This window comes from Hemitrygon akajei, chromosome 18 (genome assembly GCF_048418815.1).
Source record: "Hemitrygon akajei chromosome 18, sHemAka1.3, whole genome shotgun sequence".
Lineage (NCBI taxonomy): Eukaryota > Metazoa > Chordata > Chondrichthyes > Myliobatiformes > Dasyatidae > Hemitrygon > Hemitrygon akajei.
Window position 1 is genome coordinate 22,600,539 of NC_133141.1, and position 16,018 is coordinate 22,616,556.

General features: G+C 46.3%; 1 protein-coding gene across 3 annotated transcripts in view; it reads right to left on the reverse strand.

The window, feature by feature from the left end:
* The window catches only part of LOC140741184 (sterol O-acyltransferase 2-like), a 41,166-nt gene extending 31,162 nt beyond the window's left edge, over window positions 1-10,004 (reverse strand). Inside the window, exons 1-2 of one of the 3 annotated variants that reach the window (XM_073071065.1) lie at window positions 9,898-10,004; window positions 493-590 (exon numbers count right to left, since the gene is read on the reverse strand). In XM_073071065.1, the coding sequence (XP_072927166.1) occupies window positions 493-577 (85 nt within the window). In that variant the 5' untranslated portion in view covers window positions 578-590; window positions 9,898-10,004. Of the gene's footprint in view, window positions 1-492; window positions 591-1,958; window positions 1,979-8,080; window positions 8,301-9,897 lie in introns of those variants that run through there. The other 2 variants (XM_073071063.1, XM_073071066.1) reach the window with 2 other exon arrangements.
* Window positions 10,005-16,018: the final 6,014 nt, after the last annotated feature.

The following is a 16,018-nucleotide window of genomic DNA, read 5'->3' on the forward strand; positions in this document are numbered from 1 at the left end:
ATGAAGACTGACACTGAGGAAGGGGGTGAAAAGACCAGTGAGAGAGGATTTGTTAGAGAGAAGTGTGACCCAGAGGAAACCTGCAGGTGCCAGCATTTCATAAGCCTGCTGCACGCTCTCATCTAGTCGGCAGGGGCCGCAAGTTGGGGTGATACTGTCGGAGCAGCCCAGGTGAGTAACTGCAGTGCATTTTGAAGATGCTGCACACTGCGGGTACTGTGCGCCAGTGGTGGAGGAAGGGAGTGACTGGGTTACCGATTGAGTGGGCTACTTTGTCATGGCTGCTGTCTGGCTTCTGGAGAGCTGTTGGAGCTGCGCTCATCCAGGCAAGTGGAGAGTTCCCTCACACTCCTGACTTGAGCCCTGTAGACGGTGGACAGACTTTGGGTGTCAGGAGGTGAGTCACTCAAACCTCTGACCTGATCTTGTTGCCGCAGTAGTAACGTTTACTACACTTGTTTAATGCTTTCATGTCAAAAAATAGACTCTTACCATTTTCTGCAGCAGTTTGTGCAACGTTTTCATTGGATTGTTTCTTTCTCTCTCGCACCTCACATTCTTCCATACATTCACTCATCTTCACCGAAATTCTGAGAAAACACATAACAATCAATTTATTGTGAAAGCATAGGCGATGCGGTGTTGTGTTTGCACACTACGCTCTTCCTGCAATGTACTGCATGCACCTTGAGTGACATAGACAGGACTTCCATCTTTCCTATTGACGTATTGGCATGCCATCCCCCCCATCAAGTTTATGGTGTCTCTCAGAGCAATTTTATTTCCCATAGCCTATTCTTCCCATATTCTCTTCAATTCTGCAACCCACCTGCACTACAGACAGTTTACAGTGGCCGATTAACCTCCCGACCCATGCTCTGCCTATGCAGAATGCTTCATGCAGTGTGTGTTGCTAGCGCCATTTTGTGCACATACTGTACGTTACATGTACCATTCAGCTATCATCCAGGTGACATGGCCTGTGACGTGGGTGTGGCACCCTACAGTGAAATGTGTCCTGCCAATGGCTCATACTGTGAGCCGTTACATAAGCTGTTCCCAACAAACACATCCAACAAAATGCGTACTGCTTCCTGGACAGCTTAAAAAGACACTTCGACAAGAACATAGGCAGGAAAGATTTAAAGAGTTATGGGCCAAACATGGGTAAATCTTCTTTCTGCCTGTTACGCTGCTGGTGTTTAGAGCAAGAATGAAGATCCTTCATCCCTGTCTGTCTTTGGACATCAAAACCAATTTAGGTCTTGCTGGTGTTCAGGCCTTCCTTTATCATGGTAGTAGCTTCCTCTTGGTTTTCACTACTGTCAGTCATGCAAGTCCCGGGAATACCATTTCACTCAGATGTAGAAGGGTTCTTCATTGCTGTTTCTGTAATAATTTTGTTTTACCAGTCAGGGTTGTTAGCCCTGAGCTGAACTCGCAAATCTAGGGGACTGGTGGACCAATCTGAGTCTGACCTCTAGCCTTCAACCTGGGTGAGCCTACCAAGAGTCAAAGCACAAGGCCCTGACTCCAGCCAACATAGCTCTCTGGGTCATTGTGGCACACAAGCCTCCAAACCACAACATTTGTGGTCCTCTTGGAGGACAGGCAAATGAGATGAGCTAGTTAGGCCAAAGGGCCTGTTCCATGCTATTCTTGTGTAGGATCACTACAGTACAGATTGGCCATCATGCCCATGCTAGCACCCCGTAGAGAAAATCCAGTCCCATTTGCTCACTGTTTCCCAATCGCCCTGTAAGTTATTTTCTCACACATTCCTGCCAAAGTTTGCAAGCCCTCGGTGTCAATGGGCTCCAGATTATAATTACCCTCATCAAAAGCAACCGCTCCTCCCCTCACCGCCCCCTCCCACCTGGGTCTTTTATCTATCGTGTCTGCTAGCCATGAACCAAAGGTGAATGGGGAATGTATCTATTTACCCAGTATAGACCGACCTGATCTCGTGCCCCTCAGATTCATTCTCTGTGAACTCGCAACTCCCAAACAGGCCAACATCAAATAACCATATATTTGCTTTCCTGACTGGATTCTGCTGTCTTCTGGCACTTTGGTCGCAGGTTTATTTGCCTAATCATTCACAAGCTCACATAAACAAAGTTGGAAGGATAAATATTTCCACTCAGAACACAGCAAACCCCCTCTGTGAGGGCGTACTGAAACAATGGGTCTATTGGCCACAACCTCTCAGGGTTCGGGTGATTTATTACTTTATGGGTCTCACTCTGGAATGAGCATTTACCGTTCAATATTAGAACAACATGGCATTGTGTGCAGGAGGCACTATGAACAATATTTACAAAGTATGATGTCTTTCTGGAAAGTCCGAGATTTTAACTGCAAACCAGCAGCTGGGGTGTATACAGAAAATATATGAATAAATACAATAGTTTCCACTGAGAAGCATCTGTCTCTTGCTTCGCATTAAAATTGAAAATAATAATTTTCTCTTCCACTGACTCAATCTCATGATGCGTCCCCGCACTAAGCGGCACATCTGTTGCATGGTAAGTTGATTGATGGGGCATCGTTTACTGGGCTGGTACATCATGGGACAGTAATAAGCAGCCGTGACCCCACCTTGCCGTGGAGCAAAGGTAGGATCACTCTGGGACCTGGGCGGCCAGCACTGATGAACTGACAGTGCTCCTTCCCCTTTCACTTTGTGCCTGACTCTGCCCTCTCCAGCTTCAGAAAAGGCTGCTTACAGTCTCATGCTTCCAGGATTTTTAGCCCCCCTCTTTTCCCCACAAACTCCTTATGGTTTGACACACAGTTTTCTCTCCTGTCTCTCACTTGGTCTCTGGTAGGAATCTTCCCACCATCCCGTGAATGGTTAAGGAAATGGTTTACACACCAGAGGATTGAGCCCTAACCCTAATCAATTACGACTGACTTTGCCCTGTAGATAAAGCACCACAACCATAAATTAATTTAGTCCAACTTTCTGCCTCTAGTTAGGTCAGATATTGTGCCTCTCTCCAGTATCCCCTGAAAAGGTTTATGACCATCATTCCTGATAAATTGCTTCAAACACGAACACCTGCTTAGTGAAGCTCATTCTTTGCCCGCTCTCCTATAATGACCGATTTTGAAATTCTGTGCCCTCCCTATCGAAGAGCCTTATTAGATTGAAAATCTTTTCCCTTAATAAATGACAAAGATATCTTTTAAATCAAATGCTTGATAGAGGTGTGTTGTGGAGACATGACAGTGATGTATCTTAAAGAGGAGAGGGGGGTAGTGAGCTTTTTAACCTGGTGATCCAAAGTGTTTATCTTAGAACTGAACTCAGTGACCACTGTGGGAGAGAACAGAACTGGATCCAGTGCTGATTGGGGAGGGCACAAACTGGATCCAGTGCTGATGGCAGGAGAGACCAAAAGTGGATCTAGTGCACACAGTGGGAGAGAACAGAACATGAAATAGTTTGATCATGAGTTTAGTTACAATTGGGTTCCCATCCCTTCACCTGAATCAAGTTCAGACAATGAACCGCTGTCATGTTTCAACACTGGCAAATTCAAAATGTAAGGAAGGAGTTAATTAAAGTCTGCTGACATTATTCTGGTATTGATTTGTATATATCATAGGAACATTAACCTTCAACCTTTGTCTATACAGCAGAGAAGTGAAACTCAATTTGAAAAATCTCTGTGCTAATTAGGCAAGAGTGATTATAATTCAATAGCCAGTTCATTCTCTATTAACCGCAATTAAAAGACATACCAAGGAAGCTGAGTCATGTACTTTAAAGAACTTTAATCAGTTGAGAACAAGTTCAGAAAATCAGAAAGCTTTGTGACAATGAAATGTCTGACTTATCTGATTTAACTGGAAAGAACTGACAGAAGTTGAGGCAAAAGGGAAGGTTTCTCTTGATCTAATGACAATTTGAAGCATCAAGAGTGGAACTGGTGATAAGACAATAAATAAAACTGGTTTAAGATTTTCATCTGGAATCGAACTATGGGAATTTTGTAAGGAATTAGAGTCATACACTCATAGAAAACCACACCACAGAAACTGGCCCTCTGGCCCCTCTAGACCATGCTGAAACATTTAAGCTGCTGGGTCCCATTGACCTCCATCCAGACATAGCCCACCATTCTCATCCCATCCAAACTTCTCTAAGATGTTGAAATCGACCCCACATCCACCACCTTGTTCCACACTCACAGCATTGTCTGTGTGAATACATTTCCCCTCATGTTCCCTGAAACATTTCACCTTTCACCCTTAACCCATGCCCTTGAGTTGAGACTCACCCAACCTCAGTGGAAAAAGCCTGCTTGCATTTACCCTATCTATACCCCTCATAATTTTGCATGTTAGCTTCAATTCAGCCAAGCTGAAAAATGGTCAAGGTTGAGAAGAGTGTTAAGGAAACATCAACATTTTAGTTCTTTGCAATCAGTTTGTTAAAGCCAAGAATGTACTGTAAGCTCAAAGTAGAGAGTCATCTGAATCATATCCTAAAATGATGTTTTTGGTGAAGCAGCCTACTTAGATGGAGAACAGGATCTGACACTGGGACACGTAGAAACTAAAAACATATAGGGTGTACAGGACTTGACACTGGGACACACACAGAGTGTGTACAGGATCTGACACTGACACACACACAAACTCAGAATGTACAAGGACTGACGCTGGGATACAGACAGACAGAAGTGCACACGCGCACACACACACACACACACACGGTATACTGGGTCTGACATTGGGACACACTCACACACAGAGACACAGGGTGTGCAGCCTCTGACACTGGGATGTGCACACACACACACACATATACACACAAATGCATGTGGTGTACAGGGTCCAACAATGGGACACACACACTGAGTGTACAAGTTCTGACAGTTTGACACATACACACACACACACACACACACACACACACACACACATGTACACACAGGGTATACTGGGTCTGACATTTGGACACACACACACACGCGCGCGCATGTACGCACAGGGTATACAGCCTCTGACACTGGGACACACACACACGGCACAGAGTCTAATACCAGGACAGACACACACACACACAGAGTGTACAGGGTCTGACAATGGGATACACACACAGTGGGCATAGAGCCTAACACTGGGATGGGCGCGCACACACACGCACACACACACACACAGGGTTTACAGGGTCTGACACGCATGCGTGTGCACACACACATACTCACACACACAGAGTGTACAGGGTCTGACAATGGGATACACACACAGTGGGCATAGAGCCTAACACTGGGATGGGCGCGCACATGCGCGCGCACACACACACACACACACACAGGGTTTACAGGGTCCAACACGCATGCGTGTGCACACACACATACTCACACACACATACTCACACACACACACACACACACACACACACACACACACACACACACACACACACACACACACACAGGGTTTACAGGGTCTGACACGCATGCGTGTGCACACACACATACTCACACACACAGAGTGTACAGGGTCTGACAATGGGATACACACACAGTGGGCATAGAGCCTAACACTGGGATGGGCGCGCACATGCGCGCGCACACACACACACACACACACACAGTATACTGGGTCTGACATTGGGACACACTCACACACAGAGACACAGGGTGTGCAGCCTCTGACACTGGGATGTGCACACACACACACATATACACACAAATGCATGTGGTGTACAGGGTCCGACAATGGGACACACACACTGAGTGTACAAGTTCTGACAGTTTGACACATATACACACACACACACACACACACACACACACACACACACACACATGTACACACAGGGTATACTGGGTCTGACATTTGGACACACACACACACGCGCGCGCATGTACGCACAGGGTATACAGCCTCTGACACTGGGACACACACACACGGCACAGAGTCTAATACCAGGACAGACACACACACACACAGAGTGTACAGGGTCTGACAATGGGATACACACACAGTGGGCATAGAGCCTAACACTGGGATGGGCGCGCACACGCGCGCACACACACACACACACACAGGGTTTACAGGGTCTGACACACATGCGTGTGCACACACACATACTCACACACACAGAGTGTACAGGGTCTGACAATGGGATACACACACAGTGGGCATAGAGCCTAACACTGGGATGGGCGCGCACATGCGCGCGCGCACACACACACAGGGTTTACAGGGTCCAACACGCATGCGTGTGCACACACACATACTCACACACACATACTCACACACACACACACACACACACACACACACACACACACACACACACACACACACACAGGGTTTACAGGGTCTGACACGCATGCGTGTGCACACACACATACTCACACACACAGAGTGTACAGTGTCTGACAATGGGATACACACACAGTGGGCATAGAGCCTAACACTGGGATGGGCGCGCACATGCGCGCGCACACACACACACACACACACACACAGTATACTGGGTCTGACATTGGGACACACTCACACACAGAGACACAGGGTGTGCAGCCTCTGACACTGGGATGTGCACACACACACACATATACACACAAATGCATGTGGTGTACAGGGTCCGACAATGGGACACACACACTGAGTGTACAAGTTCTGACAGTTTGACACATATACACACACACACACACACACACACACACACACACACACACATGTACACACAGGGTATACTGGGTCTGACATTTGGACACACACACACACGCTGCGCGCATGTACGCACAGGGTATACAGCCTCTGACACTGGGACACACACACACGGCACAGAGTCTAATACCAGGACAGACACACACACACACAGAGTGTACAGGGTCTGACAATGGGATACACACACAGTGGGCATAGAGCCTAACACTGGGATGGGCGCGCACACGCGCGCACACACACACACACACACAGGGTTTACAGGGTCTGACACACATGCGTGTGCACACACACATACTCACACACACAGAGTGTACAGGGTCTGACAATGGGATACACACACAGTGGGCATAGAGCCTAACACTGGGATGGGCGCGCACACGCGCGCACACACACACACACAGGGTTTACAGGGTCTGACACGCATGCGTGTGAACACACACATACTCACACACACAGAGTGTATAAGGTCTGCACACACACACACAGTGTGTATAGTGTCTGACACTGGGGTATACACACACATACGTGCACACACAGTGGGCATAGAGTGTGACACCGGAATGGACACACACACAGGATGTACAGGGTCTGACAGTGGGACAACACAGGTGTCAAGTAATCTGGTAAATTGGATCTGACATCAGCTTGATGATTGGAAAGAGATGAGGATCATGTAGGTCTCTCTCTCTCTCTCTCTCTCTCTCTCTCTCTCTCTCTCTCTCTCTCTCTCTCTCTCTCTCTCTCTCTCTCTCTCTCTCTCTCTCTCTCTCTCTCTCTCTCTCTCTCTCTCTCTCTCTCTCTCTCTCTCTCCCTCTCTCCCTCTCCCTCTCTCCCTCCCTCCCTCTGAGCTGACATTGGGACAAGCACCCCGGGTACACAGGGAGCTGAAACCGAGGCAGGCAGAATCCATTAAGCTCCAGTCTTGTGATCATTTACTGGAGCAGCCATGCAGAATGACATGAGAACCCTAGACCAAGTTCTGTTGCTGCTCACTCTCCTGTGACTACTAATGGAAAATATTGGAACTGTAATGTCAACAGGCTGGCGCAGTGGTGTGGTCTCCACCACCACCCCCACAACCCCTCCCCCATCTCCCACCCCCTTCACTGCCCTGCCTGTTTAATCAGTAACCTCAGTCATGTGCTCATTGTGGCTTGCCCAGGGAGCTGAGCACTGCATCACTGTGCCTTTAGAGGAGCCCCACCATCAAAATTCATGGTACTATAGACTATAAACGTTTTCTGAACTATTAACCATGAAGCCATAAACAGGAAAGCATGCCCCTTGCATTGTTTTGTGAAATACCACAAATTGACTTGGCTGACTTTTGTCCCCTTGATGCGATGTTGTAATCGGAGTGGCTGCGGGCTGTACTCACCAAATTTCTGCTCACAGCTCAGCCTCCAGTCCTTCTGCTCGTGGGCTCCCTGATCTACTTGGTTGAGTGCCGGCCTTTGTACCGACTCACAAGAGATAGCACAGTGTTGTAATATTCCAAGAGGTTGTAGTGGTGACCTTCTAATCTAGAAGATACACACAAGCTCTTTGCCCCATTTGTAGGGGACTGTTTTTAACTCTTCCCTCTCTGACTCATCACTGTGATTTAATTACTCTCCTCTCTCTCTCTCTCTCTCTTTTTGTCCTCTCTCAGAGGATTTCACACAGGGTGTCGTCAAAATCAAGTTTATTGTCACGTGCACAAGTGGCACAGGTAGAATGAAAAGCATCACAGGTGCGGAGCATCATTGGAATGAAAATCAGGTTTACTATCACTGACATACGTTGTGAACTGTGTTGCTTTGTGGTAACAGTGCACTATAAGTTAGAGAAGTAAGTCAATGTTGAAAAAGATGAATAATGGGGTGGTGTTCATGGGTTCACGGACCATTCAGAAATCTGACAGTGGAGGGGAAGAAGCTGTTCTTAAAACTATAAAACAGCAATGAAAATCAAAAATAGTAATAAAAAAGAGAAACAGCATCCACCAGTAAGACATAAATTGAACACAATAAAGGACACACAGTTGCTGCCTGTGCCACACAACAGTGAGGATAGGAATAGATTGGGGTGGCAGATAAATGCGTGGCTGAAGAATTGGAGAAGGGGGCAGGGATTCAGATTTCTGGATCATTGGGACCTCTCCGGTAGCTGGTGTGACCTGTACAAAAAGGATAGGTTGCACTTGAATCCAAGGTTTACTAGAGCTGTTGGGAGTGGTTTAAACTAATATGGCAAGGGGATAGGAACCAGTGTGATAGAGTTGAGGATTAGCCAGCAGGTTTATAAGTAGATGATGGGTGTAACATGAACGTAAGGAAGGACAAGCCTTACAAATTCAAGAAGGTGAAGAATGCAGGACTGAAGGTGTTGTATTTAAATGCATGTAGCATTCGGAATAAGGTGGATGAACTCGTGGCGCAGTTAGAGATTGGGCGGAATGACATTGTAGGCATCACTGAGTCGTGGCTGAAAGAAGGTCATAGTTGGGAGCTTAACATCAAAGGATATACTTTGTATCAAAAGGACAGGCCAGAAGGTGTAGGCAGTGGTGTGGCTCTGTTGGAAAGAGATGGAATTACATCTTTAGAAAGAGGTGACCATAGGGTCAGAGAATGTTGGGTCTTTGTGGGTGACATTAAGAAACTGCAAAGGTAAAAAGAAACATTCTGGGAATCATATCTAGGCCTCCAAATAGTAGCTAAGATGTGGGGTTGAGATTGCAAAGGGAGCTGGAAAAGGCATGTAGTAAGGGTAATGTCACAATTGTAATGGCAGACTTCAATATGTAAGGGGGTTGGGAAAATCAGGTTGGTGTCGGATCGCAAGAGAGGGAATTTGTTGAATGCCTATAAGATGGCTTTTTGGAGCAGCTTGTGCTTGAGCCTACTCAGGGAAAGGCATTCTTAGATTGGGTGTTGCATAATAGGCCAGATCTTATTAGGGAGCTTGTAAAGGAACCCTTAGGAGACAGTGATTGAGTTCATACTGTAATTTGAGAGGGAGCTGGGCAATTTTCTTCATTGCTGGGGAGATGTCAAGGAAGTTGCCAATGATGAAAACATTGCTTGGGCAGTTGTCAGGAATGGGTTTGTTGTCGGGACTGTTGGAAGGAGAGTTGCCAGGCGTGAGGCATTTGCAACTGGGACGGTTACCGGGCTTAGGGGTGCTGTTACTGTACTAGAACAGTTTACTTACAAGCACGGCTGATTCTGAAGCTCAGGTTTGTCAGCACTAGAGCAAAGACCTTCTTCTCAAAATCAGTCAAACAGAATGGCAGCAGACTGATTTCTCTGAGAGTGGGGATCTCGGCCGTTCAGTCTGGCTGGAAATGTTCCAGCCTTGGCTTTTTAGTACACAAGCCGGACTCCACCTGCACGGAGGCTGGGATGTCGACAGCAACTTTCTATTACTCACTTCCTAAACTGACTCACACCCTTGTTTGCAGCTCCAAGTGGAGAAAAAACGGGGTGAACCTTTCTGCTGTGCTCTAAGTTCATTATTTTTCTACTTACTGGTGCCACCACCAATCCCAGCACCAGCAGTTCACTGGAGCAGTCTGCATCACATCAAAAAACACATTGCACCAACTTCCTGAAACTTCCTTCACACATACAAGGTGCACAGGGTCTGACACTAGGGCACACACACACACACACACACACACACACACACACACACACACACAGTGCACAGGGTCTGACATTAGGGAACACATACACATAGAGGGAGTACAAGGTCTGACACTAGGGTGCACACACATAAACACACAAACAGGGTGTACAGGATCTGACACTAAGATACAGACACACATAGTGCACAGGGTCTGACACTAGGGCACACACATACACACACACAAACACAGGGGGTATGGTGTCTGGCACCTGGACACACACAAACACAGTATATATGATGTGACACTGGGACACACACATGATATATAGGGTGTGACATTTTGACACACAAACACACACACATTCAGTTTGTACAGAGTCTGATATTCGGACACACACACACATACAGTGTGTACATGGTCTGACTGTGGGAAATACACACAGATGCTCACACACACATGGGGTGCAGGGTCTGACACAAGGACACACACACACACACACACACTGAGGGTGTACAGTGTCTGACATGAGGGCACACACACACATACACAGAGAGGGTGTACTGGGTCGGACACTAGGAAATGCACATACACACAAAGTGTGTATGGATCTGACACTAGGGCACACAGACACACACAGGGCATGTACAGCGTCTGACAATAGGGCACACACAGAGGGTGAACAGGGTCTGACATTGGAACACACACACACACACACACACACACACACACACACACACACACACACACACACACACACACACACACACACACACACACACACACACACACACACACACACACACACACACCAGCATCTGATACTGGGACATATACAGCTCCCAAACCTGCAACCTGTATAACTAGAACAAAGGCAATGGTACAGCAAGAATACTACTACCTGTAGGTTCCTCATAAAATGACATAGTCCTGAGTTGGAAATGTTTTGCCTTTGGGTCTAAGTGCTGAAGTTGCTCCCCTCAGGACAGTGGGAGAATCCTCCCTGTTATTTGTGTTGGAGCCTCTGCTTTTCTTTTCAGCTCTGTTCAGCTTCCTTCCTCACTCTCCAGTTGCCTTCGTATCTCTGACCCCATTTCTGCACAGTGAACACAGATGATGTTCTTGTAGAGCATTGTGCAAGATCAAAATCTAAATTAACTGCCGGTTCCACTTACCCCTCACCTCAGCCCACCCACTACCAATGCCTCTCCTTTCCTTCAGTTTGCCATTGTTCAGCTATCCCCCTCCAAGTCCAGCTCACCTCTGCTCATATTCTTCCATAGTGGCTCGTAACCCAAGCTAGTTCAAAACTTGCAACCTTCTTTTAAATCCCGTTCCTATTCCCACACCTGTCCGTCCTTGATTTCCTCCACTGCCACTGTGAGGCCAAATGCAAACTAGAAGAACATCTCACATTCTGCCTGGGTAGCTAGTGGCCTGATGGTATGAATATTAATTTTTCCATTTTTAGGTTACGCACACCTCCTGTGTTCCTTTCCTACTCCCTTTAGTCCATCTAGTTTCCCTCCCACTCCTTGTCCACCTTTTCCATCCCATTGCCCCTCCCCCAACCCCTGGTAACTAGGCTCTCCCACTTGCTTCCTTCTGCATATCACCCTCTTCCCTACAAACCAGGGTCTCTTTCCCTTTGGTTCACATTCCTATCCCTCACCCACCTGGCTCCATCCACCCATCACTCCGCTCCTTCACCTATCACCTGCTAGCACCTGTCTCATCCGTCTCCCTCACCTCTATGTACTGACCATCTTCCCTCTACAGTACACCCTCAGCCCTAATGGCAGATCATGACCTTGAATGTTGACTGTCTCTTTGTTTCCATGGATCTCCTGCCGAGTTCTTCCAGCAGTTTGTTTGTTGCTTTGCCTCTTCTCATCTATAATTTTTACTCTCCCTACAACCATTTCATCCCAGGACATTACTCTAGTTCTGGATTCATGTCTTCAGCTCACTATCACGACCTCTGCCATTAGGTTTTCTGAACTCTGTGCTCCGGAATTGTCTCCCTAAATTTCTGAAAAATTCTCATTCAAACCTTCTTGATGCATGGCCTGGCATCTATTGTGTTTCATGCCTCTATATTAAAAGACAATATTTACTTGCAAGTTCTGATTGCTAATTCGCTTACAGAATGTGCAAGAAGTTGAGTGCAAATGGCCTGTATTTCTATACATTAATAAAGCAACTACAACGTCTTCACTTTAATGATCATTTATTGATTGTAAAATGCTTTGGTAAGTTTTGAACAAAGAAAGTATTTGTACACATATGTTCATACATTTCAGTTCCCCTATTTCAGTCACATAATGTTAGACATAGGTCAGAAACAGGCTATAAACAGACGGTACTGACATTCTTGAAGGGAAGTTTGCTAGTGCTTCTTGGGGGGGTTTAAACTAAATTTGCAGGGGGCGGGGATCCAGAATGTGAGAGAGGATAGCGAGAGGAAGAATAAAGGACAGGTGGGGACTACACGGTTCCGGAATATTAAGTGTGTAGTAGAGAAAGGTGAGGCAGAACAAGTGATAGGGAGGACACATGTACAGAAGGATGGTCTGACGGAACATGGAGTTAAATGTGCAGAAAGAATAAGTGAATTTAGGAAGGACAACAAAATTCTAGGGGCGTATAGCCCGATGGGAGTTCAGGGAGCTGGGTTAAGCACAATAGGCAGCGATTCAAACAGAGAGAGGAGAAATGGGCTAAAAATTCTATATCTGAATGCACGAAGTGTCAGAAATAAGGCGGATGAGCTTGAAGCCCAGGTGTGAATGGGTAACTATGATGTTGTTGGGATAATGGAGACATGGCTGCAGGGAGATCAGACCTGGGAAATGAATGTACAAGGGTATACATGCTATCGTAGGGACAGAAATGTGGGCAGAGGGGGTGGGGTGGCCCTGTTGGTGAGGAATGAGATTCAGTCCTTTGCAAGGGGGGACATAGGATCAGGAGAAGTAGAGTCTGTGTGGATAGAACTGAGGAACAGTAAGGGCAAAAGGACCCAAATGGGTGTTGTCTACAGGCCACCAAACAGTAGCATGGATATTGGGTGCAAGTTGAATAGGGAGTTAACATTGGCATGTGGCAAAAGTAATGACACAGTAGTTATGGGGGATTTCAACATGCAGATGAACTGGGAGAATCAGGTTGGTGCTGGACCCCAGGATAGGGAGATTGTAGAGTGCCTACGGGATACATTCTTGGAACAGCTTGTACGAGAGCCGACCAGGGACAAGACTATTCTGGATTTAGTGTTATGTAATGAACAGGATTTGATAAGCGATCTTGCAGTAAAGGAACCATTAGGAGGTAGTGATCATAATATGATAAGTTTTTATCTGCAATTTGAGAAGGATAAGGGCAGCTCAGAGGTGTCAGTGTTGCAGTTGAACAGGGGAAACTATGGAGCCATGAGGGAGGAGCTGGCCAAAGTTGACTGGACGGATAGCCTAGCAGAAAAGACAGTGGAACAGCAATGGCAGGTATTCTTGGGAATAATGCACAAGGTGCAAAATCAGTTCATCCCCCAGAGAAGGAAGGATTCAAAGGGGGGAAAGGGGCCACAGTGGTTGACAAAGTAAGTCAGAGATTGCATAGCATTAAAAAAAAGGAAGTATGACAGAGCTAAGGTGAGTGGGAGGACAGATGATTGGGAAGTTTTTAAGGAACAACAGAACTTAACTAAAAAGACAATGCGGGGAGAAAAAATGAGGTACGAATGCAAGCTAGCCAGGAATATAAAGGAAGATAGCAAAAGTTTTTTTAGGTATGTGAAGAGAAAGAAGATAGTTAAGAACAGTGTTGGGCCCTTGAAGAATGAATTCAGTGAAATTGTTATGGGAAACAGAGAAATGGCAGAAGAATTTAATGAGTACTTTAGATCTGTTTTCACTAAGGAAGACACAAGCAATCTCCCAGATGTATGAATGGGCCAAGGACATAGGGTAACAGAGGAAATGAAACAGATTGACATTAGGAAGGAAACGGTGATGAGAAGACTGATGGGACTGAAGGCTGACAAATCCCTAGGTCCAGATGGTCTGCATCCTAGGGTACTAAAGGAGGTGGCCCTGGAAATTGCGGATGCATTGGTAATCATTTTCTAATGTTCCTTAGATTCAGGATCAGTTCCTGAGGATTGGAGAATGGCTAATGTTATCCCACTTTTTAAGAAAGGAGGGAGGGAGAAAACAGAGAACTATCGACCTGTCAGCCTAGATGCTAGAGTCCATTATTAAGGATGAAATAGTGGATATCTAGATAGCAGTGATAGGATCGGGCTGAGCCAGCATGGATTTACCAAGGGTAAATCATGCTTGACTAATCTGTTGGAGTTTTTCGAGGATGTAACCAGGAAGTTAGACGGGGGAGATCCAGTGGATGTAGTGTACCTCGATTTTCAGAAGGCATTTGATAAGGTCCCACATAGGAGATTGGTGGGTAAAATCAAAGCTCAGGGCATCGGGGGGAAGGCATTGACATGGATAGAAAACTGGTTGGCAGATAGAAAGCAAAGGGTAGCGGTGAATGGGTGTTTCTCGAATGGCAGGTGGTGACTAGTGGGGTGCCACAGGGCTCGGTATTGGGACCACAGCTGTTTACAATTTACGTCAACGATTTGGTTGAAGGCATTGAAAATAACATCAGCAAATTTGCTGATGATACTAAGCTGGGTGGCAGTGTGACATGTGATGAGGATGTTAGGAGAATTCAGGGTGACTTGGATAGGCTGGGTGAGTGGGCGGATACTTGGCAGATGACGTTTAATGTGAATATGTGTGAGGTTATCCACTTTGGGAGTAAGAACAGGAAGGCAGATTATTATCTGAACGGTGTAGAGTTAGGTAAGGGAGAAATACAAAGAGATCTAGGAGTCTTTGTTCATCAGTCACTGAAGATGAATGAGCAAGTGCAGCAGGCAGTGAAGAAGGCTAATGGAATGTTGGCCTTTATTACAAAGGGAATTGAGTACAAGAGCAAGGAAATCCTCTTGCATTTGTACAGTGCCCTGGTGAGACCACACCTGGAGTATTGTGTACAGTTTTGGTCTCCAGGGTTAAGGAAGGACATCCTGGCTGTAGAGGAAGTGCAGCGTAGATTCACGAGGTTAATTCCTGGGATGTCTGGACTGTCTTACGCAGAGAGGTTAGAGAGACTGGGCTTGTACACGCTGGAATTAAGGAGATTGAGAGGGGATCTGATTGAAACATATAAGATTATTAAGGGATTGGACAAGATAGAGGCAGGAAATATGTTCCAGATGCTGGGAGAGTCCAGTACCAGAGGGCATGGTTTGAGAATAAGGGGTAGGTCATTTAGGACAGAGTTAAGGAAGAACTTCTTCTCCCAGTGAGTTGTGGGGGTCTGGAATGCACTCGGAAGGTAGTGGAGGCCAATTCTCTGGATGCTTTCAAGAAGGAGCTAGATAGGTATCTTATGGATAAGGGAATCAAGGGATATGGGGACAAGGCAGGAACCGGGTATTGATAGTAGTTGATCAGCCATGATCTCAAAATGGCGGTGCAGGCTTGAAGGGCCGAATGGTCTACTTCTGCACCTATTGTCTATTGTCTATTCAGTTGACCAATCACAAACAAGAGAAAATCTGCAGTTGCTGGAAATCCGAGCAACACACACAAAATGCTGGAGGAACTCAGCAGGCCAGGAAGCATCAACGGAAAAAGA